General features: G+C 39.5%; 1 protein-coding gene and 1 non-coding gene across 4 annotated transcripts in view; both read left to right on the top strand.

The window, feature by feature from the left end:
• Positions 1-23288, top strand: part of ERCC6 (ERCC excision repair 6, chromatin remodeling factor) — an 82376-nt gene that overhangs the window by 46436 nt on the left and 12652 nt on the right. For 2 of the 3 annotated variants that reach the window (XM_077821745.1, XM_077821747.1), the window contains exons 8-13: positions 11776-11946; positions 12522-12698; positions 14263-14379; positions 16799-16894; positions 19606-19824; positions 22830-22940. In XM_077821745.1, coding sequence (XP_077677871.1) covers positions 11776-11946; positions 12522-12698; positions 14263-14379; positions 16799-16894; positions 19606-19824; positions 22830-22940 — 891 coding nt within the window. The remainder of the gene's footprint in view (positions 1-11775; positions 11947-12521; positions 12699-14262; positions 14380-16798; positions 16895-19605; positions 19825-22829; positions 22941-23288) is intronic. The other variant, XM_077821746.1, reaches the window with a different exon arrangement.
• On the top strand, positions 10012-10115 carry LOC144268499 (U6 spliceosomal RNA). The gene has a single exon (XR_013346758.1). It is a non-coding gene; the product is annotated as a U6 spliceosomal RNA (small nuclear RNA).

The following is a 23288-nucleotide window of genomic DNA, read 5'->3' as shown; positions in this document are numbered from 1 at the left end:
TATGAAATTATTAGCCTTCTTTTCTGCAGCTGATCAGTGTATCTAAGAACCTATTTATGTACAGACTAGTGGTACTGGTGAATTCTTCCATCGTGCTATCTTGCATCAGAAGAGCCTTGATCCAGTCTTTAATTCATTCCAGCTACACACACACAGACACACTTCCACTTATTTTTATTTATTTGGTCATTATCTCAGTTTAAATCAATGAGTCCCACTTCCTTGGAGCAGTGACAGTGTATCTTTTTTCTCAGACAATGTCTCTGCTACTCTTTCACTTCTGGAGTAGCCTTTAATTTTATAAAGTTTTATTCCATGTCTCAAACTGATTAAATCCATTTCACATGAAGTTTCAATATTTGGTACTTGTCAGAAAGAAAATGAGAGGAAAATTTAGATTTGTTTTAGGCTTCAGTTTCAGGTGCTTAAATGAGTTTTCAGAATTCAGTAAACCATTTTTAAATTTCTCTTTAAATATTTACTGAATTGTAATATTATTACAACGGTATGGCTCTTAATTGCATTTGATTAAGTATATTATGAAATAATCGATATAGTTACAGTACACAGAAAAAAATGAACAGCACACTGAGAAATGTGCTAATAGCTTCCTGTTGCTTAATTAACTTGGTGTGTCTTCATTCAAGCCCTAAAAGTCTACTGACCACAATAATATCTTGCATGTTTTTCTAAATTAAATCATACATACTTATTTTACTGTTTTTGTTAATTAATGAACCTGTCTAACTTACACAGAATTTTCACAAGCAGGGGGAGAGGTACACTGAAGACTTCAGGGCTCCCCGCTCCGTCCCACCATCTGAATAATCAAATATCCTCTGCTAATGTCTCTTCAAATATTATTTGTGTTAGCATAGCACCTGGAACCTTACTTATGGACCAGCACCCCATTGTGGTAGGTGCTATACAAACAGAAAACAAAAAGGTGCTCCCTGCTTCAAGCAACTTACAGTCTTAAGTATAAGACAAGAAACAACAGATGGATACAGACAGACTGGGGTGGGGGGAATTACAAGTAAACACAATAATGATCAGCAGGATAGGCTGTGGGCTCTGCACATCAAAAACAATAATGGCACTCAACACCTTGGAGCCCTGAAAGAGAATGTCTTACTCCAGGGTGCCAAGGAAAATCCGCATGGTCTAAAACTCATATACATTTCTCATGGCTATATGCCATAATTTTTCCTACTTACTCCATAGCCAAAAAAGGATCAGTTTGTGTGTCTGATTAAATTAAATCCCTTCGTAAAATCCAATGAAGTGAGCTGTAGCTCACGAAAGCTTATGCTCAAATAAATTGGTTAGTCTCTAAGATGCCACAAGTACTCCTTTTCTTTTTGCGAATACAGACTAACACGGCTGCTACTCTGAAACCCTTCGTAAAATCTGTTAGCCTTCATTGGTCTTGGAGTGAAGGAGTCTGTTACTGTTACCATTTCATCAAAACAAATACAATTTACAACATCATGAAATCTGACTCTGTAAAATAAACAGTTCATTAGACTTGTTCTTTCCTATTTCAAATTCCTCCTCAATACACACTTACTCTTTGAAGTCTATCAGTGCTGATCTGCCACCTACAGAAGGTTTACACAACAGTAATGCGGTGATTCCATCTCCTGATCACCTGTGACCTACATAAAAAGAAAAGGAGTACTTGTGGCACCTTAGAGACTAACCAATTTATTTGAGCATAAGCTTTCGGATCTTCTACACTTTCCACAGTATGCATCTGATGAAGTGAGCTGTAGCTCACGAAAGCTTATGCTTAAATAAATTGGTTAGTCTCTAAGGTGCCACAAGTACTCCTTTTCTTTTTGCGAATACAGACTAACACGGCTATTACTCTGAAACCTGTGACCTACATGTAGTTTGCTGTTCATCTTTTCAGATTGTATAGTATTTTGATTCAGGGATCGTGCTGCCCCTTTGTGCTGCCAATACTGAGTTCAATAAATAAATATGAAAATTGTGATTAAGTAAGCAAAACTGCTTTTCTCTCAAGATGAAATTAATGTGATAAAAAGTAAAATCAGAATCCACCTGTTCTCTCAGTACAACCTAGATGTGTTTGGTTCTTAATTGACAGTTCTAGGACTGGCTTATTAATATAGCAGTATATCATAATGTGTTACCATGTGACACATGAGTTTTGAGCTTGATACTTTTGCTTTTCAGGCAAACAGGATCTGGGAGCCCTGCAGTGGTAGCATACTCTGCCCCTGATTGGGAGGGAGCAGTGGTGGGCAACCTGCAGGTCATGGGCCGCACACAGCTCGTCAGGGTAATCCACTGGTGGGTTGCCAGACCATTTGCTTACTTTTGCACAGCTGCCCGCAGTTCCCAGTGGCTATGGTTCACCGTTCACGGCCAATGGGAGCTGCGGGAAGCGGTGGCTAGGCCTGCAGAGTGATTCATGGCTCCTCTGAATTAACCAGAGGTTACAGGAAAAGTGTTAACAAGTTCCAGGGGAGGCTGCAGACAGCTGCCGTTGGCCAGAAGAACATTCACAACAGTAGTCTTGTAAGAGGAGCTCTGGGATGCATGAGAGGGGCAAATGACTCCCAAGAAGCCAAGAGTATTCAGCTCCTACAGTTGATGAATAAAATTTAGCTATATGGCAAAAAAAAATTGAGTAGGAATTGACTTGGCCCTTTGGACATGGTAGTAACTGCATAGTATACTGAAGAGGCAACAGGACAAGAGTTTTATAAATCTTCAAATGAACCTTGAATTCTTTAACTAGAAGTTGAGAAAATACCTAGGTCCACCGTACTATTATTCTTGTACTACCTGGCATCCTGGGATCTCCAAGCGTTTTACAAACATTAACCCTCCCAAAAATTGTATTCACTTTACATCTAGGTATACTGTGCCTCTGAAGCTATGATTCCCCCTGCCCCCTCCTTCCCCCCAAGTTGCACTTTGCACATTATAGAAATGTAACCATGACTGTTTTCCTGTGAACTAGTACTGGGCAATGCGTTAAGGTTTATTTAGTCTAGTGACACTGGAGCCACCAGTTCCAATGAGTAGATGTCGAAGCTCTCCAGTCTCTGAGAATTGTGAAATGTCAAACTGTTTCCTGTTTTACTCAAGAAAATAGCAGACTTTCTGTGACCTGAGTTTTTTTTAAATATACTTGTCCCTTAGTTTTATTCTCAACATCTCTGTCATAATTGCTGAACCTCAGTATTACTCTCATGTGACTTCTGTGCCAGGCGGTGCTCCATGTGCTGCTTTTAACTACTCTCCGTCTTCTGGTCTTATTGCTTTCTTAGGTATAAAAATGTCAAAGGTTCTGAATTGCATAAACCTATAGGGAGATTGTCTAATGGAGACTGGATATAAAATGACTGAAACCTTTCTGTAGTGCCAATTACCCGCCTCGAAGTCGGCAGAATGGTTAGGCATCTCTCCTGGTGCCTAACCAAATTTGCTTGTCTTTCTCACCAGAACTATGATTGTGCTGCATGACAGCTATAAGCCACATTATGGTGTGCATTAATAGATTATTGGTCCATGCCTGAGGTGCATTACCTTTTGCACTATTGAGGTGCTTTTCAAATTGCTATTAATGGCACAATCCTAAAGTGGTTTTGGATTATCAGGACCACTTTTCCTTACTTTTAGTTACCATGAGCCTAAATGGGCTTTCAGCAACATTACCAGCCACTTTCAATTTTCAGGGGAAAAAGAAACTAAACTGGATTTAAGATTTCAAAATATATATCAGTGACTTTGCCTTGCAAGAAAGTTGAGAATTAAATTGTTTTTTAATCAAAAGAACTCTGTTCTTTTGCTGAAAAGAAAAGAAATCATCCGTCACTGTTAACATTCAGAAAAGCTAAACACTTGAAAGCAACGTGATGTACAGTTACGGTCACCCACGCCACCTTAACTCTGCTCCAGCCCCAGCAGAAACTCTGAGACCATTTGGCTGAAATATAAAACTGAGGTCTTCCCATTTACAATCATTGACGATACCATGGTCATTTTGTGACGATAAAGGGTGATAACCCTGGAGTCCAAGTAAAAGTCAAATTTGGATAGTTACATCCTCCTTGCTGAATTCAACCTGCAGTTTGAACTAGATATAGTATTCCTGCCCTAGCCTGCTATGGAATGTTGTGTGCTATGGTATCTCATCCTAGAAAGAGCTTCATTTCAATGATCAGTGAAGTGATTCCTGGATGTGTAGAGTGCTTTGAAATTTTTCAGGATGAAAAAGTCTGAAGAAATAAGCCCCGTATTGCATGTCATAAATAATGTTCCACTTATGGTGTACAATAAGGCCTTTGTATAGGAGAGAATAACATAAAATACTGGTCTCATTAACTCTGTCTCTTGTCAGCTCAGGCTCTTATGATACTTTACAGCCCTGTAGAACCATAGAAATGAAGAGCTAGAAGGGCCCTCAAGAGGTCATCAAGTCCAGCCCCCTGCGCTGAGGCAGAACCACGTAAACCTAGACCGTCCCTGAAAGATGTTTGTCCAGCCTATTCTTAAAAACCTCCGATGATGGGGGATTCCAAAACCTCCTTTGGAAGCCTTTTCCAGTGTTTAACTACCCTTGCTGTTAGAGAGTTTTTCCCAATATCTAATCTAAATCTTCCTTGCTGCAGATTTAAGCCTGTTACTTTTTGTCTTTCCTTTAGAGGACACTGAGAGCAATTGATCACCATCCTCTTTATAACAGCCCTTAACATATTTGGAGACTGTTATCAGGTCTCTTCTCAGTCTTTTTTTCTCAAAGGCTAAACAAGCCCAGTTTCTTCAACATTTCCTCATAGGTCAGGTTTTCTAAACTTTTTATCATTTTTGTTGCTCTCCTCTGGACTCTTTCCAGTGTATCCACATCTTTTCTAAAGCATTGCACCCAGAATTAGACACAGTACTTTAGCTGAAGCTTCAGTAGCGCTGAGTAGAGTAGGAGAGTTACCTTCTGTGTCTTAAACATTGGACTCCGGTTAATACCGCCCAGAATGATATTAGCCTTTTTTGCAGCTGCATCACATTGTTGACTCCTGTTCAATTTATGATCCATTATAAACCAGATCCTTTTCAGCAGTACTGCCACCTAGCCAGCTGTTCCCCATTTTGTAGTTATATTTGATTTTTCCTTCCTAAGTGAAATACTTTACACTAGTCTTTATTGAATTTCATCTTGTTGAATTCAGACCAGTTCTCGAATTTGTCAAGGTCATCCTGAATTCTAATCCTGTCCTCCAAAGTGCTTGCAACACCTCTCAGCTTGGTGTCATCTGCAGATTTTATAAGCAGACTCTGCACTCCATTATCCAAGTCATTAATGCAAATCTTGACTATTACCAGACCTAGGACTGATCCCCTGTGGGGCCCCACTGGGTACGCCCTCCCATGTTCACAGCAAGCCCATTGATAACTATTCTGAGTATAGTCTTTCAACTAATTATGCACCCACCTTATAGTTTTCATCTAGACTGCAAATCATGTGGAACTGTATCAAAAGCCTTACTAAAGTCAAGATATATCACATTTACTGCTCTTCCCCCTATGCACTAGGCCAGTAACCCTCCAGCTGGGTACTCCTTATGACCCTATTATCCTCTAGATGCTTTCAGACTTGTTTAATAATTTGTTCCAATATCTTTCCAGGTACTGAAATTAGGCTGATGGCGCTATAATTTCCTAAGTTTTTTCTTTGTTCTCCTTTTTAAAGATATCAATATATGAGCTAAATCCTAATGTCAATGAACATTCTCGCATGGAACTTTGGGGGCAAAATGAGCCAAGTCATGTGCAAGACTTAACAAACAATGCAAGAGCAAGTTCAGTTAACTAAGCAAATCACTAAAATGTACAAACAAGAGGTCTTGCAGCACAAAGATTCTTACTACATGACCAAAAAAACTATAAAGTCAAAATGGTCCAATTCAGATCACTCCAATCATCAAACTTTAAAAACTGCACAACAGACATTTCCTGTTGAGAATTTTTATGTGGCATGACAAGATGAGAATTTGAAGTTCAGAAAGAAAAAAAAAAAAAGCTGTTAGTGCTGGTGACTAAGTTTTGAACTGTACCAATCAGTCTTGTAAATCTGCTGTATTCCTCTCACCCAGGGATAATATATGTTTTTGAAGCTATGGGAGGTTAACTTGTTTTTTCTTTACCACCACCACCATTATAAAAGTGGAGCATAAAGCTTTCCAGTAGTGCACTTCATCACTGGGAAAAGAAGAGGGTTGGAAAGACCTTCCTCACCCAACAAAATTCTGAGGGTATGTCTACACTACACTCAGTAATGACTGCGGTGATGCATGTCCACACTACCCTTCTTGGGTCAGTCGTGCATATTCTCATCAGGAGCGCTTCCGCCAACCTAAGAGGGGCAGTGTGGGGAGCTGTTAGAGCCTGGTATCTCAGCTCTGCTAGCAGCTCCCTGCCAGAAGCCCAGCTGCCTCCCAGGCTCCCGACAGAGTGCCCCGTTCTCCGCTGGGAGCCAGGGGAAGCTGCCTAGGGCTTCTCACTTCCCCATTCCCCCCTGGGAGTCAGGGTAGGGAGGGGAAGCCTCCCACAGCTCTCGGCCCTGGGGAACGGGGTCCAACTGCCCCAGCTCCCGATGGGGAGTGGGTGCGTAGAAGGGTGCCCGAGCTTCTCGCCTCGGCTCCCAGCTGGGAGCGGGGGGCACCTGGGCTCTAGCTGCCTAGCTTTCTTGTCAGTTTCATGGTACTGCTGTGAAATTGACAAGACAGCAATCAGCCCATGTAAATAACGAAGTATCTACACAGACACTGTCTTGCGCTAACTACACCGACATAAGCCCTATGCCTCTTGTGGAGGTGGAGTAGGGCACTTACATCGGCAGAAGCAAGGCTGTAGTGTAGACGTTGACATAATTAGGTCGACATAAGCTACTTTACATAAGCATAATTGTGTAATGTAGACCAGATGTGAGTAACTAGAGCACCCACGCACAGGTTGAAGCACAGCCTGTTGTTAAAGTTGCAGAGTCATCTTTGTATGTCTAGTCAGTTTGAGGCAGTTGAAGAGGAGAATAGCCCAGTTATAAGTGCACAGGAGCATGGCTATATGTCCTCCAAGACAGAAAGGCATGCAGATTCTGACATGACAATTTACCATGCAGTGCCAGACTTTGAAATCAAAGTACTGCTAATGTGTCTCTGCAGTGTACCCATAAGCAATTTTTGCTCTATTTATAAATAAATATTTGTTCAGAAAACAAAACAAACCAAAGGCACCTTGCACTGCAAAGGAAAAAGACACAATCCATAGAAATGGTTAACTGCAGTATAGTTTCACTCTTAAATTGTCTCTTCAAAAAAGAAATACCTTTCTTTCCACCAGGCTCAATATTTACTGGTGTGATTGTTCATGGTCTGGTTTTGTTCAGATTTTTTTTTATTCACATACATAGGTTGTATCACAGCAAAACCATGCAATATAACACTTAAATATTCAGCAGGAAGGAAGAATGTGTTTATTTAGAGGCGTTTCTCTGGTGCTCATAATCAGAAATAGGACATGGCCCAAAAAAACGGGTTGCTGCTTGTCAGAATGCTGCCCTGTAGTGGACACTAGACCAATCTGAATTGGGGGGCCCTGGACAATCAGTATTTCACCCTGATTTAGGAAAAAAGATCATTGTTTCAAGTCTGAAGGCAGAAAATACTTTTCTGAATAAAAATGCAAGATTTTTTTTAAAAAGGTTTTCATTTTGTCGTTGTTTCTTGACGCTGTCTCTCTTAATACCAGAACTCAGAATTTCAAGCCTAATTAACCACTGCTTAACCCTTAGGCATTGGATGAATTTGTCCCCATTAAGCAAAACTTATTCTAATGCTGTCCCAGTTAGTGCATGGCAATGACTGCTGCTTATCATTAGTCTAAATCGGTTCCCTGAGACATCCCAGTAAAGCAAACATTGCTATTAAGTACATCTTAATTTAAGCAAAATAGAGAGTATTGTGAGCAGATTGCAAACTAAAGACTAAAAATACACCAGCTGATAAAGTAGCATGAATTCTGAAATGCTACAGTATCAGAACAGAATACATAAAAATTTAACACTGAAATCTGTGAAAACTCTCTTCCTTTTAAATTAGGTTAAGAGCTGTAACTTACACCATACACCCTCTCAAGTATCCACTAGATACGTTGAAATGATAGGTAATAAATGTTGTAGTATGCATTGTTAAAATTGTGTTCGCTGTGTTTTTCTTCTTTGTCAGCACAAATCCTTGTTTATTAAAGATTTAGCTTGAAGGAAATTTTAATTAATTACAGGTTCAGTAAATCCTGACTAGGAATCTGCTGTGCTGTGTTTAGTGAATGGCCTTCATGTGCCTATGTTTCACTCCTGTTCTCTCTGCTATCTGACAATGTGATTTATGGCTGTTGTTTTTCTACCAGTCCACTGTTTGCCCTCTAGGAGGGATTGGTCTCCTGAGCCTCCATAATAACAGCAGCACTTTCACAAAACATCTTTTAATGACAACAGTGTAGCATTCTGTAAGTCAGGCTAATTGCAGACATACCCTATTAATTGCAAAAACTAGGAGAGGTTACATATTTTACAAGCTTTTAATTTGAAATCGCCCGAGATGATTTGTCTTAAGTGTTTGGGTAGAGATTTCTACAATATTCTGCGATAGGCCATTACTGAGCATCTAGAACACACAGTTACAGAATACTAGGAATGAATCAGGTGAAGTTAAGTTGTGTGTGTGAATCTACGTAGGAATACTACTGCTTCTGTAATACAGAATATTATAAAAAGAGTTCATGTTATGTGAATAAAGGAGCTAATTTCTACTTTTATTTTAACAGTTGCATATGTTACACCTATGTCGGTAGATAATGTTCAAAGAGTAGAAAATCTAAAGCAGGTTGAACTGGAAGAGGTTGTGGGGGGGGGGGGTTATGTCATGTCTTCAGCTATATAGGGATCAGTTATAAATTTTTTATTTATTTATTTTACAGAAAGTGATTTGTGGCTTATCAGATGTTCATCTGAATCATTGGGGGGAAAGCAGTGTGTTTTTTAAAAAATGAAATAAAATTCTGATTTTTAAAAAGCACACCTTTGTTTATAAGCTCAAAGTCTGCTACATACATAATCTTTTTTGTTGTGTACCAAGTTGGCAAACATTTTCATGTTTTCTCCTTGGGAATTTAAAAGATCAGAAGACACCCTGGCTGTCATCTTTTTTTCTTTTCTGTATTTGTGCTGGTGTCCAAAACTTGCTTCTATTAATGTCGTTGGGAAACCTCGCATTGATTTGACTATTGTAGGATCAAGTCCCAGGTCAGCAGTGAATGTGCACCGCTCTTAGAATAGCGTTGACTAGTGTGACAAAGTTCCTCCTCTACCTTAGTTGGTCTTGTGCTTACTGGCAGATTTGCTCGCCTCGGAGATTCACGGCAGCCCTCAGTTTCGCTGTTTTCGTGAACCCACAGTCTAGGTCAACTCCTCCTGTGTCTGATCGGGAGTTGGGAGGTTTGAGGGGAACCTGGGCCCGCCCTTGACTCCAGGTTCCAGCCCAGGGCCCTGTGGAATGCAGCTGTCTAGAGTGCCTCCTGGAACAGCTGTGACAGCTACAACTCCCTGTGCTACTTCCCCATGGCCTCCTCCCAACACCTTCTTTATCCTCACCATAGGACCTTCCTCCTGGTGTCTGATAATGCTTGTACTCCTCAGTTCTCCAGCAGTACGCCTTCTCACTCTCAGCTCCTAGTGCCTCTTGCTCCCAGCTCCTCACACACGCACCACAAACTGAAGTGAGCTGCTTTTTTAAACCCAGGTGCCCTGATTAGCCTGCCTTAATTGATTCTGGCAGCTTCTTGATTGGCTGCAGGTGTTCTAAATCAGCCTGTCTGCCTTAATTGTTTCCAGAAAGTTCCTGATTGTTCTAGAACCTTCCCTGTTACCTTACCCAAGGAAAAGGGACCTACTTAACCTGGGGCTAATATATCTGCCTTTTATCACTCTCCTGAGCACATATACTAAAATTGGAATGATGCAGAGAAGATTAGCATGGCCCCTGCGCAAGGATGACACGCAAATTCATGAAGCGTTGCATATTTAAAAAAAAAAAAAATCACTCTCCTGTAACCATCTGGCCCAACCCCGTCACGTATTCTCCACACACACACCCCGTTCAACACCACGGGATTGGGCAACTTGGGATGCAGGCAGTGTACCTGTGACAAGCCACCTGCATTGCCATGGTGGCATCCAGCCTGGTGTTGTATGGTGAATTGGAAAGTTTGTAGGGACAGGAACCATCTCGTCACCCTTGCGTTCTTCTCTTTATTTTGCTGCATCCACTGGAGGGATGCATGGTTGGTCACAAGGGTAAACCGTCGTCCCAGAAGGTAATAACGTAGTGTTTCCATGGCCCATTTCACAGCTAGGCACTCTCTTTCAACCACGGCATACTTCTGCTCTCTCAGGAGGAGTTTCCTGCTGAGGTAGATTATTGGGTGCCGTTTTTTCTTTCACATCTTTGGCAAGGGGAATCTGCCAGGATCCCTTTGTTAAATCAAAGGTGGTCAAAAATCGGGCATTGCCCAGGCAGTCAACTAACTCATCGATATGGGGTATGCATCGAATTTGGATATCTCATTCAGCCGGCGAAAGTCATTACAAAACCTAGTGGTGCCATTCGGTTTGGGCACCAACACAATCGGGCTTGACCACTGACTGTGGGACTCTTCCATGACTCCCAGCTCCAACATCCTTTTTACCTCTGCCTTGATCTCGTCCCTTTTTGCCATTGGGACCCGATAGGGCCTTAAAGTTACCTTTGCCCCAGGGTCTGTGATGATGTGGTGATATGTTTCGGTGCTCCGACCTGGTTTGGTTGAAAACACGTCCTGGTATCAGTTGATCTTTTCAGTTACCTTCTTCTTCTGGTTTCGTGTCAGATCAGTGGATATCCTGATCTGCTCCTGCATGTTATTTCCCTGGATCCAGGGTCTCTTGGGCCACTACACACGCTTCTCGTTGGTGCCAAGGCTTTCAGAGGTTAGTGTGATAAATTTGTTCTTGTTTCCGGCATACTGTCTGCCACACTTTGTACGTTACTTCCCCCATGGGTTCAACCACCTCATAGGGCCCCTGCCATTGAGTCAAAAGCTTGCTTTCTGCCGTGGGTACCAACACCATCACCCAGTCCCCCGGTTGGAGCTGTCGGACTTTTTTCTGGCGATTGTAATGGGTTCCCTGGGCCTCCTGCGCCTTTTCCAAATGTTCCCATACAATAGGGGTGACCGGGCTATCCGTTCTCGCATTTGCAACGCATGGTCAATTATATTTCTCCCCTCAATGGGTTTCTTGTCCCAGATTTCTTTTGCGATATTTAGTGTGCCACGGGGCTGGCGTCCGTATAATAACTCAAAGGGGGAAAACCCAGTTGAGGCCTGAGGTACCTCCCGGATTGCAAACACAAGATAGGATAGTAGGGTGTCCCAATCCTTCTCGTCCCGACTTACCACTTTCCTTATCATTGGAATTACTTAGGATTTGCACCATTGTATCTAAACAGAATTTTTTCCTTCATATGTATTTGTTAGCTCTTTTGTGATGAGGTAGTACTGGTCTTGGCATAGTTATTTTATTTACAAAGAATACTTAGTTATTTCAGCTGCTTTTTAACACAACCAGGATCACACACACACAGTTCAGCTGGTCTTAATTTGACATCTTAATGCTGAATTAATGACAACAAATCATTCTGTTTACAGGTGAAACTAATTCGTGAGATGGTAGCATGCCATGGTATTCTAGTCACCTCCTATTCATACATTCGATTGATGCAGGATAATATCAACAGCTATGACTGGCATTATGTGATTTTAGACGAGGGTCATAAAATCCGGAATCCAAATGCCGCAGTAACACTTGCGTGCAAACAGGTACTGTACCAGAAAACAAACCAAATATCTTCATTTGTAAAAATAATAATAATAATAAAAAAAAATATTTGAAAAAATAAGCTCAGAATCTGATAGTAACCATGGATTGCTGAATCATAAAGTCATAGATTTAAATCTGAGCAAAGAATAAAGGCATATGTCATGACACTGTCTTTTAAAATCTTGCTTGGATACTTAATTTATTTGGCATTTTTAAAATTGTTTACAACAGTCACTAAAAATCAATAGTGTTATCATAATAGGATAAATTCAAAGTTTATTAGAATTTGCTGTAAATTAGTGTTAAATGTGGGTTTGAATCGTATATATCCAAAACGGATTGTTACATTCATTTTATTTTGTGGCGTATTAATGCTAAGTCCTGTTTGAGCTATCATTTTTGTAGACAGCATTTCACAAGAAGCTTATATTTATTTCAGAGAAAATATGCTATATATTTTAAAATGTGACAACTCATTGATGTGAAATTGGATAGTCTCTGCGGTAGGAATCTGTATTACAAGCCAACTCATGAAAATGTCTTACTACTAAGTTGTTTTGTTTTATATTAATAGTTCCGCACTCCCCATCGAATCATCTTGTCTGGCTCCCCTATGCAGAATAACCTAAAGGAGCTCTGGTCCCTCTTTGACTTTGTATTCCCAGGGAAATTGGGAACACTGCCTGTCTTCATGGAGCAATTCTCTGTTCCAATAACCATGGGAGGATATTCCAATGCCTCTCCCGTGCAGGTAAAGATACAGCAAAATATTTTTACTAATTGATAATCATTAATTTGAAGGAAATGGTTGCTGTGTTGTTTCAAAACTCACTTCAAAATGTATATTATATTGGGTGTCCTATGCCCTAATCGAGTAAACACATTTACATACATTATATGTACATACATTATATATACATTACTGTCTGGGTTTCAAACATTAGCAAAATGCTGTAATATTTGAATTTCAGACACCGTAGAGAAATGTTTAAATCCATACTGAAAACAGTTTTCATTTAAAAACAAACTATTTCCATCCTATTAATAGCAGGTTTTGTGAAAGTATTTTTAAACTAAATCTGATTTTGGAGCATAAACTGCCTAGGATTATTCTTTCAAACACGAGTATATCTGTTCATCTTTGCAGTGGTTGCAGTTATCGCAGGTATTTTATTTAGCTGACTTTTAAACATTTACCTGCATTGCATTTATTAAATTAGTTATTAGATTAATTGTTTGTAAAGTTATCTGAAGATTAAAAGTTCTATATAAATGCTTAGAATATAAATTATTTCTACTCTAACATTCCTGGTAATGTTTTATGCCCACATTTTTTTTATAATTTTATATTCATTCTGAGTTTAAGTGCTTCCCTTGTCTGAGGCTTGGTAATTTACTAAATTGAATGGCCAGTTTGATTTTTATGTATCAATAATTTATTATATTCTTTGTTTTGCTTTAAGAGAATTGAGGGTATATTTAGCCATTATGTACAGTTAATACCCATCTCACACATCCATTACCCATTACAGAACCATATGCTCCATTTAAGGCCAGAATGACCTTTAGTTTCTGTGATCATAGGGATTTTCTTATACCGATTTTTTTTTAATAGTCTCAAGTGGGCACTAATCTTCACTTATTGTCTGCTACCCACCATTGCTTCAGGCTTCGTTTTGATCTTCAGTCTGTATATGAGCAGTTCTCTGTGTGGTTTTTGGTTTATGCAAGATTACACATACGGATTCATTGATAAAAGGGGCTTGCCTAGGGGGAAGTGTGTCTTACTAGTCAATACATCTATAATTTCTGGTCTCCTTTCAGTGGAATAAATTTCACCAAATTAAGCCCAAATAAATGAATGGTATCTGATATGAGAGAGTCTATTTATTAAATATTATTGTTGGCTAACATGAATTAATTACAAATCACATTATATTGAATACTAAACAAAAATTAGTGTAACTTCATATATATCACAGAATCATAAAATATCAGGGTTGGAAGGGACCTCAGGAGGTCATCTAGTCCAACCCCCTTGCTCAAAGCAGGACCCATCCCCAATTTTTGCCCCAGATCCCTAAACAGCCCCCTCAAGGATTGAACTCACAACCCTGGGTTTAGCAGGCCAATGCTCTAACCACTGAGCTATCCCATATATCCATTAAAGGGTAGAAAATATAAATAGTGCCTGCTTGTGCCATCTAGTTTTTTTACTTTTTCCTACTCCTAGTTAATTAATCTCATTTAAATAAAAACAAAAAACCCTCTACATTAAGAACTCTCTTAAATGCTGTTTTTTTTCCCTTCTAAAGGTAAAAACTGCCTACAAGTGTGCATGTGTTTTACGGGACACCATAAATCCCTACTTGCTGCGGAGAATGAAGGCTGATGTGAAAATGAGCTTGTCACTGCCAGATAAAAATGAACAGGTTTGTTTAAAATATATACAGTGTTTGATCCTTTGCCTCCTGAAGTCCATAGCAAAACTTCAGTTGACTTTGTTGAGAGCAAGTGTGAAAAAAGAACATAGAGAAGTTAAAGCTACACATTTTAAGTTCTCAGTAGTGGCATAAGACTTATGTGCTGGGGAAGTCAAAATGTGTCTAGCAGCTTGAATATCTACTGAGGTATTTTATTTTGTAGGTATTTATAAATCACCTGATTATCATATCATCTGGGCACAGATGTCTGATGGACTTCTGTAATGTGGAAAGTATCTGTACAGTTTACCACCTCCTCTATGATTCAGCATGCAATGCTTCATCTCACCTTGTATTCTCTGCACAGCTATGCATCCATGTTAAAGCAAAGGGCATGTAAGGTGCATTCTAGTCTATTTCATGCCAGTTGGTTTCAGCCCTTGGGCTCCTGGAGAGTGATCAGTGCAGCCCTCAAATAGCCAAACTTGTGCATCCTAAGAACAATACCTGTAGGGTACCTCTTGTGGTATGTTCATTATCAGAGTTATCATTAAAAAATGTTGTTCCTGCTGTTATAAGGTTCATTTGGCCAGCAAATAATTACCGGGGAAGTATGGCGTGTGCAATAGTAGTTCAGCTTGCAAACTTGCTTCCATTCTGACCCCCTGTTTGCACATGCTAAGAACCTTCCAAAATTTTCCCTTTTTGGACTGAAATTTTACATGCTTGTTCTGTGCCTGAAGGTGAATATTTTTTGGAAGGGTCTTGAGCTAAATTCCTTCAGCCATTCTTGAGTTAATGAAAGGTTTGTGGTTTTTTAACAAAAAAGATATCTGTGACTCCCAGGAACCACTGTTTCTAGTATGGGTTAGGGTTTACTTCCTCCCTGCATCAGGCTTTGTTTCTCTACCGGATCCCTTTTTCTTCCTTCTCCCCTTCTTACCCCTCACAACTGCTCCTTGATATGCTCCTCCCTTCAATTTCTACCACCATTAGGCATCTGAGACAAGTAGTCATATTAGTGATTCCACATTGGGAAAGTGTTATGGGGTGGGCAGTGAGTTAACAGAGGAGATCATTGTGTCTGCTGTGAAGTCTCATGTTCTCTGTTCAGCCAAACTCTGGAACGTGGTTTCAGTACACTTTAAAGAACGTAGGCTGCTTCCCCCTAAAGAACACATTCCTAAGTGAATTAAAATCATTTGATTTTTCTTGTCAGTCACAGAGCTGTACAAGAGTTTGACTTACAGCATAATGTTTGTTTCCTTGCAGGATGTGAGCGAGTGATTTTGTTCCATTTTAGCCCATCAATCTACGTGAAATATCATTACATGGTCACATTCAAAGATTAATGACAGATTCATAGATACTAAGGTCAGAAGGGACCATTATGATCATCTAGTCTGACCTGCACAAGGCAGGCCACAGAATCTCACCCACCCACTCCTGCGAAAAACCTCTCACCTATGTCTGAACTATTGAAGTTCTCAACTCGTGGTTTAAAGACTTCAAGGAGCAGAGAATCCTCCAGCAAGTGACCCGTGCCCCATGCTACAGAGGAAGGCGAAAAACCTCCAGGGCCTCTTCCAGTCTGCCCTGGAGGAAAATTCCTTCCTGACCCCAAATACGGCAATCAGCTAAACCCCGAGCATATGGGCAAGATTCACCAGCCAGATACCCAGGAAAGAATTTTCTGTAGTAACTCAGATCCCACACCATCTAGCATCCCATCACAGGCCATTGGACCTATTTACCATGAATATTTAAAGGTCAATTAATTACCAAAATCCCATCATACCATCTCCTCCATAAACTTATTGAGTTTAATTTTAAAGCCAGGTAGGTCTTTTGCCCCCACTGCTTCCCTTGGAAGGCTATTCCAAAACTTCACTCCTCTGATGGTTAGAAACCTTTGTCTAATTTCAAGTCTAAACTTCCCAATGACCAGAACAGATTACATGTGCTAACCTATTGTTTACCCAGGAGTTCATAAGGGGATTGCAGATTTTAAGGGACATAACAGATACACTGTACAAAGTGCTTCCAATACTTAGTATTCTATAAATTCTACTTTAGAAAGCCCTTGCATTAAGGGAACGTTAAGATTGCAGTTAAGCAATGAAGTCAGGAAATAGGAAAGTGAAGCTTGCATAAATAAATGCAGTTGGAGGAAATTATAAGCAACTGAGAAGGGCAGAGAATGGATGCTGAAACTCATCCCTAACTATCGCATTGCCCCCTACAGATACTGTACCTTTTTCTAAATGTTTTAACTTCTGATGGGCTCTTGTTCTTAATTTTGCACTTTTGATGGATCAGGAGTTCCTCCATGAAGCTTTATTCTTTTTGTTGTTGTTGTTGTTGTATATTTCATATCTCATGAAGTTGATTGGTAACTGGATAAGTGCCCAATTTTTTTTTTTTTTAGGTTCTGTTTTGCCGTTTGACAGAAGAACAACGGCAAGTCTACCAAAACTTCATTGACTCCAAAGAAGTTTACCAGATTCTCAGTGGAGAAATGCAGGTTGGCATTAATTAAGGTAGATGATGACATGTAAGAGTTTAAAGGTAGCCATCTGGATAAAGATGCTGCCTGCCCTTCAGCATTTTTCTAGCTACACTCTGAGCAGGATCTTAGAGGGGAAACAAAAGCACCTCTATACTCAAGATGTCCCAGAGCCCGTTACATAGTAATGAATTAGAGGCTAGTGGTAGAGTGACTGAGGAAGACATAATGTGTTGAACAATAGCATGCATGCACAACTGGATATTGGAACCAGTTTTAGTGAATGAGGGAATGCGGGACAAGGAGTGGGTTACCGTTTCTAAAAATCACTAGGATCTTCATCTTCCACCCAAATAGCAATCACAGTTAAAAGGACTTCTTAACTTTGTAGCTTTTGCCTTAGTACATGCCCTGAAGTGTCGGACCCTCTGTTCTAGAAGTGAAAATGCTGCCTATAATGCATAGTGGTATCTACAGAAGGAATGTAGCCTATAGATTATACTTCATAATTTTTTTAATGTATGAATGATGATGAATATCTACTATGAATGACCATGGATTGTTATTGGGCCAGAGAATGAGAGAGACCGACACTCTCTGTGGCCTGGGAGTTTGTGCAGTTACCTAGGATGTGGGAGGTCCAGCGTCAAATCCTTGTTGTAGTAAGACTTTAATTACTTTATCAAAAGTGAAACCGTTTAAGAGAGATCCAAGTCCAAATCCCTTCTCTACATCTGTAAGATGGCAGAGTTGAACGTACATCTCCGACATCCCAGGTGAATGCACTATCCTGTGAGCTAAAGCTCATACGAAGGGCTTCTGTTTTGGGGGATTTATTAATTTCATTTTTCCAGGTTTATTTTTAAAAAAATTTCAGTTCTCTGTAAATCTCCAAAAATGGGGGGGGGGGTGTTGGGGCTTCCTCTTTGTTTATTCAGTAACAAGTAATATCTACACAGCAGTGCTCTTTAGAAATCACTCTCACACACACACATGCGTGTGTGTGTGTGTGTGTGTGTATATATATATATATATATATATATATATATATATATATATGTATATATATATATAAAAAATATAGTCTGCCTTACTGCTCAGTATAGACAAGCCCCTAGGTACAATGAACTGGTCCCGGTGGTTTTCCTTTGTTTTGTTTGTTTTTTGCCTGTAGCAGGGGTGTTTTATCAGTTAAAACCAAAAATCAGAAGCCCTATTTATAAGGGAGGCACCACCACCTCTGTCTCTTCTGACCATTTTATGAGTCCTTTGATTACTTTTGTCAAAATGCCTGAAAGTGTAAATGAAATTTTTTAGGTAGAAGCAAAAGGTTTTATTTTGATATTTTACTGAAACATTTAGACTTCTTTAGCTTGGTTGGAAGTATTTAACAAATGTGATACAAATTCATGAATAGTTTCAACCTGAAACTGAATTTTACTGCAAATATACTATTTAATCTGAAAAATTTCTCTGAGCTCTAATTAGACAATGTGTTCCTTCTGGCTTGTTGCCTTATTTTGTAGGGATGCTAGTGAGGGCAGCTATTTCAAATTGCAGCTTTTGTTATATTGAGTAGTAGGTTTAAGAATGTGTATAACAGAAGTATTCATAAGTTGGTTTTTACCAACATCGTATCTTTATATACGATCTTTATATATAGTTGTCCTTCACTGTCTAAATGTTTGCACATTGATGTCATTGGGCCTTTAACAGATCAGTTTGGTGCTCTGACTCACTCAACTGTACAGTGCTGGGGCAGTTGCTTTTGCAACTACAGTTTTCTGAGTGTGGAGAGAAGGGATTATACTTATGGTATTTTAAATGTCCAATGAATAATTGAAAAGAATCCATCTAATGCAGTGATGTAAACAGTGGTCGTTATCATCACCCTACACACGTTCTGTTGAAACATGTTGAGACAACCCACGCTTAAGTAAGTGTGGATTCTAGAGGCTGTACTTGCCAACATAGGAAACTTTCTTTTCATCTTCAAATTATCTTCCAGCATTTGTGCATTTTTGTCTCGAATAGATTTTCATGATCTGGTTTGTCGCAATTTTGCTATTTTCAGGACAAAAAAAGGAAAATTGTGACCATCTTCCTGAAAATACAGCATCACTTACGAATTTGCACGACTTATGGGGGAGAGAAATTCATTTTATGATTAAAGAAAAATGAACCAATTCAATAATAAGTGTAACTTTTTCCCTGGGTTCTTTTTTTATTTTTATTTTTAATTTTTTCACTCTTGGCTTAGTTAATGTAAACAAATCAGTTAGGACCCAACCTATGCACAGAAACAATTTGTACTTGTTTTACAAGTCCAGCTGCATGTATAGCAGCCTTTAGCAGGTGTTATATTTTGAATATCTTTGCTGGAAGACCATGTAATGTGCAGCTGGATGGAACTTCTTGGCTTCTGAAGTGCTAGAAAAACTCTGACTAATATGGATTACATGAATGCAGAAACTGTTAGAATTTTTGTAACATTAGCACCAAAATGGGTTCTCAAATAACACAGTATTTCATTGGCCACTGTATTATATCAACTGTATACCACCTTTTACTGAAATGGGAACAAATGTGTACTAGTGTAAAAACCAGAGCACCAGTGTTCACCTGCTCCACGACTATCAGTTAGGTCTATTATTATCTTCTCTTAAATGTAACCCATGGTAGAATGAAAAATTTGCAAGAAAAGGACAATTCTCTCCTGTATTCTGTAGGTTTTCTCTGGACTTGTAGCCTTGAGAAAAATATGCAACCATCCTGACCTCTTTTCTGGTGGTCCCAAGATTTTGAAAGGTGTGCCAGATGATGAGTTAGAAGAAGCAGATCAATTTGGATACTGGAAACGTTCTGGAAAAATGATAGTGGTAGAGTCCTTACTGAAAATATGGCACAAGCAGGGTCACAGAGTGCTGCTCTTTACCCAGTCGAGACAGGTAAGAACAAACAAACTTGTTAACGGTTATGTAGTAACTGCAATAAAAAAAACCCCACCTCCACCAAATTAGATGTGTGCGTGATCTAAAAAGACCTATAGCTAGAAACTAGGTTATTTTGTGGATTCCTCAAAAAAACAAAATTCCAAAGTGGGAAATTTTTGTTTCTTGGATGTTGAATAACTGGAGGGCAGACTCTATACACTTCAGTTCCATAAACTTTATTAGCATGATAAGGTATACCAAGTATTGCCCAAGTAAAATATGTCCAGCCAAATATTGCTGTCACTTACGCCAGTGAAAATGAAAACAAGTCCTTTTGAAACCAATGGAGTAACTCTGGATTTACACTGGTGTAACTAGGAGTGGAGTTTGGCACTATAGTACAGTACAAATAACTGTCTATGATAGGGCTTCACAGTGCCCTGGGCCATGAGTCTATTTCTGATTCAGTGACAGTTGGTTACACATCATTAGGTATTCCTGCCATGTCTTTACTTCTCTCAGAATTGTACTGAGGTTTTTTTTGCTGTTCAAGGGGAGTTCTTACAATTTGGAAGTTTGAAGTAGTATCTTTCTTGCACTTCATAGTTTGGTCGGAGGAGTAAATGCAAATTTCAGCTTCCATTTCTGCTATCACTTCTTTTATAAAGTTGTTCCTTGGCTTGACACTGTATATTTTTTTAATGAGATCACAAGTTTGATTGATAAAAGTAATAGTGTTGACATAATATACTTAGACTTCTGTAAGGCATTTGGCTTGGTACCACATGATGTTTTGATAAATTGCTAGAACTATATAAAATTACCGTGGAACACACAAAATGGATTAAAAACTGACTAACTGATAGGTCTCAAAATGTAAGTATAAATGGGGAATCATCATTGAACACTGTGTTTCCAGTGGAGTCCTCTAGGCATTGGTTTTTGGACCTATGCTATTTAACATTTTTTTTCAATGACTAGGACGAAAACATAAAATCATCATTGATAAAGTTTGGAGGTGACCAAAAAAAAAATTGGGAGAATGGTAAATAATGAAGAGGACAGGTCACTGATTCAGAGCAATCTAGATCGCTTGATAAACTGGCTGTAAACAAACCGCATTCATTTAAATACAGCTAAATGTAAATGTAGACCTCTAGGAATAAAGAATGTAGGGCATACTCTATCCTGGGAAGTAGTGACTCTGAAAAAGATTTGGAGGTCATGATGGATAAACAGCTGCACATGAGCTCCCAGTGTGATTCTGGCCAAAAGAGCTACTGCAATCCTGGGATGCAGGAATCTCAAGTATGAGTAACGAGGTGTTTTTTTAACCTCTGTATTGTGCTGCTGGAAAACCGTCTCCTGTTTTGGGTCCAGAATTCAAGAAGGATCTTGACAAATTGGAGATGGATCAGAGAAGAGCCAAGAGAATAATTAAAAGATTAGAAAACGTGTGTTATAGCAGTAGACTTAAAGAGCTCAATCTGTTTAGCTTAACAAAGAGTTTACGGGGTGACTTGATTACATTCTGTAATTGGGGAACAAATATTTAATAATGGGCTCCTCAATATATTAGAGAAAGGTGTAACATGGACCAATGGCTGGAAGTTAAAGTTGGACAAATTCAGACTGGAAATAGGGCATACATTTATAACAGTGAGAGTAATTAACCATTACAACAATTTACCATGGGTCGTGGTGGATTTTCCATCACTGATCATTTTTAAATCAAGATCAGATGTTTTTCTAAAAGATCTGCTGTTGGTATTATTTTGGAGAAGTTCTGTGGTCAGGCAGGTCAGGGGGTCATACTAGATGATCTTAATGGTCTCTTCTGGCTGTGGAATCTATGAATCCCCAGTAACAAAGAATGGTATAAATTACCCTGTAAAGATGCTTTGTTATGACCTGACTGTTTTTCTGATTTTTCTTGTCCTGTTCTCCTGACTGAATGTTCCAAAGGCAAAGGCTACTGTCCTGCTTCTCTCTTGGGTGATGTAATGTTAGCATCTCTCCCTCCTGTGTCTGTTAGTGTATTAGTGTGTCCATTTTAGATCTACGTTGTTGTGGAAATGAAAACATAGTTTAAAATAAAAAAAATCTCTAGCCTTAACTTTGGATGCTAATGAATGCTGTGGTCCCTACTATTCTTGTACTTTCCAAAAACTGGGTTCCTTAAGAGGAAGGAGTAATGTTTGAACTGTATATCTTATTAAAGCATCTGCAGCATGGCTGTTTTCTGTGGCACATTTGTAAATCTTCAGCCATGTACAGTATACGTCACTACCTTCTTAGGGGCAGAGGGGACAAAAGAGGTCCACCCAGATGACCAACAGTTTTTCCAAGCGAAGTGGGAAGTTGAGCCTCATCAGCATCTCCTCTCCTCTCCTGGGTCAAAAAAGTCACTTGGAAGCTTCTCCATGTGACATGGCTGGCTAGGGGAGAACCATTCTCTGGCATGCTCCCCCTGCAGAGTAGCAAAAATAGGCTGAAAAGAATTGTGTGTGTGTTTAATGCTGACAGTTCAGTTTTCTGTCCTCCACTACATGGCTGCCTGGCAGCTTTGGTAACCTTTATGTGAAGTGTCTGCTATAGGCATTTGTACAGGCAGAGCCCATAAAACTGTTCCATCCCACAGGTTCAAAGTGTATATGTGGTCTTCCCTTCTTCTCTGTTTCACAGATGCATGACTTCACTTTGACTCTGCGGGTTCACTGGAGTGTTCCACACTCCTCCCTGGTAATTGGTCTTTTGAAGCCATGCCCCTTGCTCCACTCTGTCAGGGCAAACACCCTCCTTCCCGACAAGATCATACATCACATATGTTTCACAGCTTAGTATAATTCATGAATTTTCTGTTCTTTAGCCTTCATAAGTCCCCACGATTCCCACGCAGGAGTGCATGATCTATCTCTTCAGTTGCAATTGCTGTTAATACGAGAAATAGTTTTGACTTGATCAGATAGTCAGTTAGTCTTCATACCTGGATTTCATTCAAATCCTTTCCATCACAATAGATGCTGAAGATCCTTGAAGTATTTCTGAGAGACAGAAACTATTCCTACCTCAAGATGGATGGTACCACGACAATTGCATCCAGACAGCCACTTATAGCAAGATACAATGAGGTAAGAAATTGCAACCTGTCCATAAGTTCATGTTGATGATTAATGCCTGAGCTCAGTTCAGAGTAGACTACATTGGGCACTCACTCTGGTCAGTCTGGTCTAAGGAAGCGTGCTTTGGGCATTTGAGTTGATTCAGAACTGCTTATCTTAGTGTGAAGGGAAAGAAATCACCATTTTCCCTCAAACTGAAGTTTGGTTCTCTGTTAAAACAAAGCCCAAGACTGAATAAGAAAGAAAACTTCATTATAAAAGAACAAATCAAGTTTAGACGGTTTAAAGTGTGATTATCGTCAGAAAAGTGAGTGAGCAAGCAAGGCAATGCACTCCAAGTATCTACTCCCCCTACAT

The sequence above is a fragment of the Eretmochelys imbricata genome, chromosome 7 (assembly GCF_965152235.1).
Source record: "Eretmochelys imbricata isolate rEreImb1 chromosome 7, rEreImb1.hap1, whole genome shotgun sequence".
Classification (NCBI taxonomy): Eukaryota; Metazoa; Chordata; order Testudines; family Cheloniidae; genus Eretmochelys; species Eretmochelys imbricata.
The sequence above is the reverse complement of the archived record's forward strand: the minus strand, read 5'-3'. Positions and strand labels throughout refer to the sequence as shown.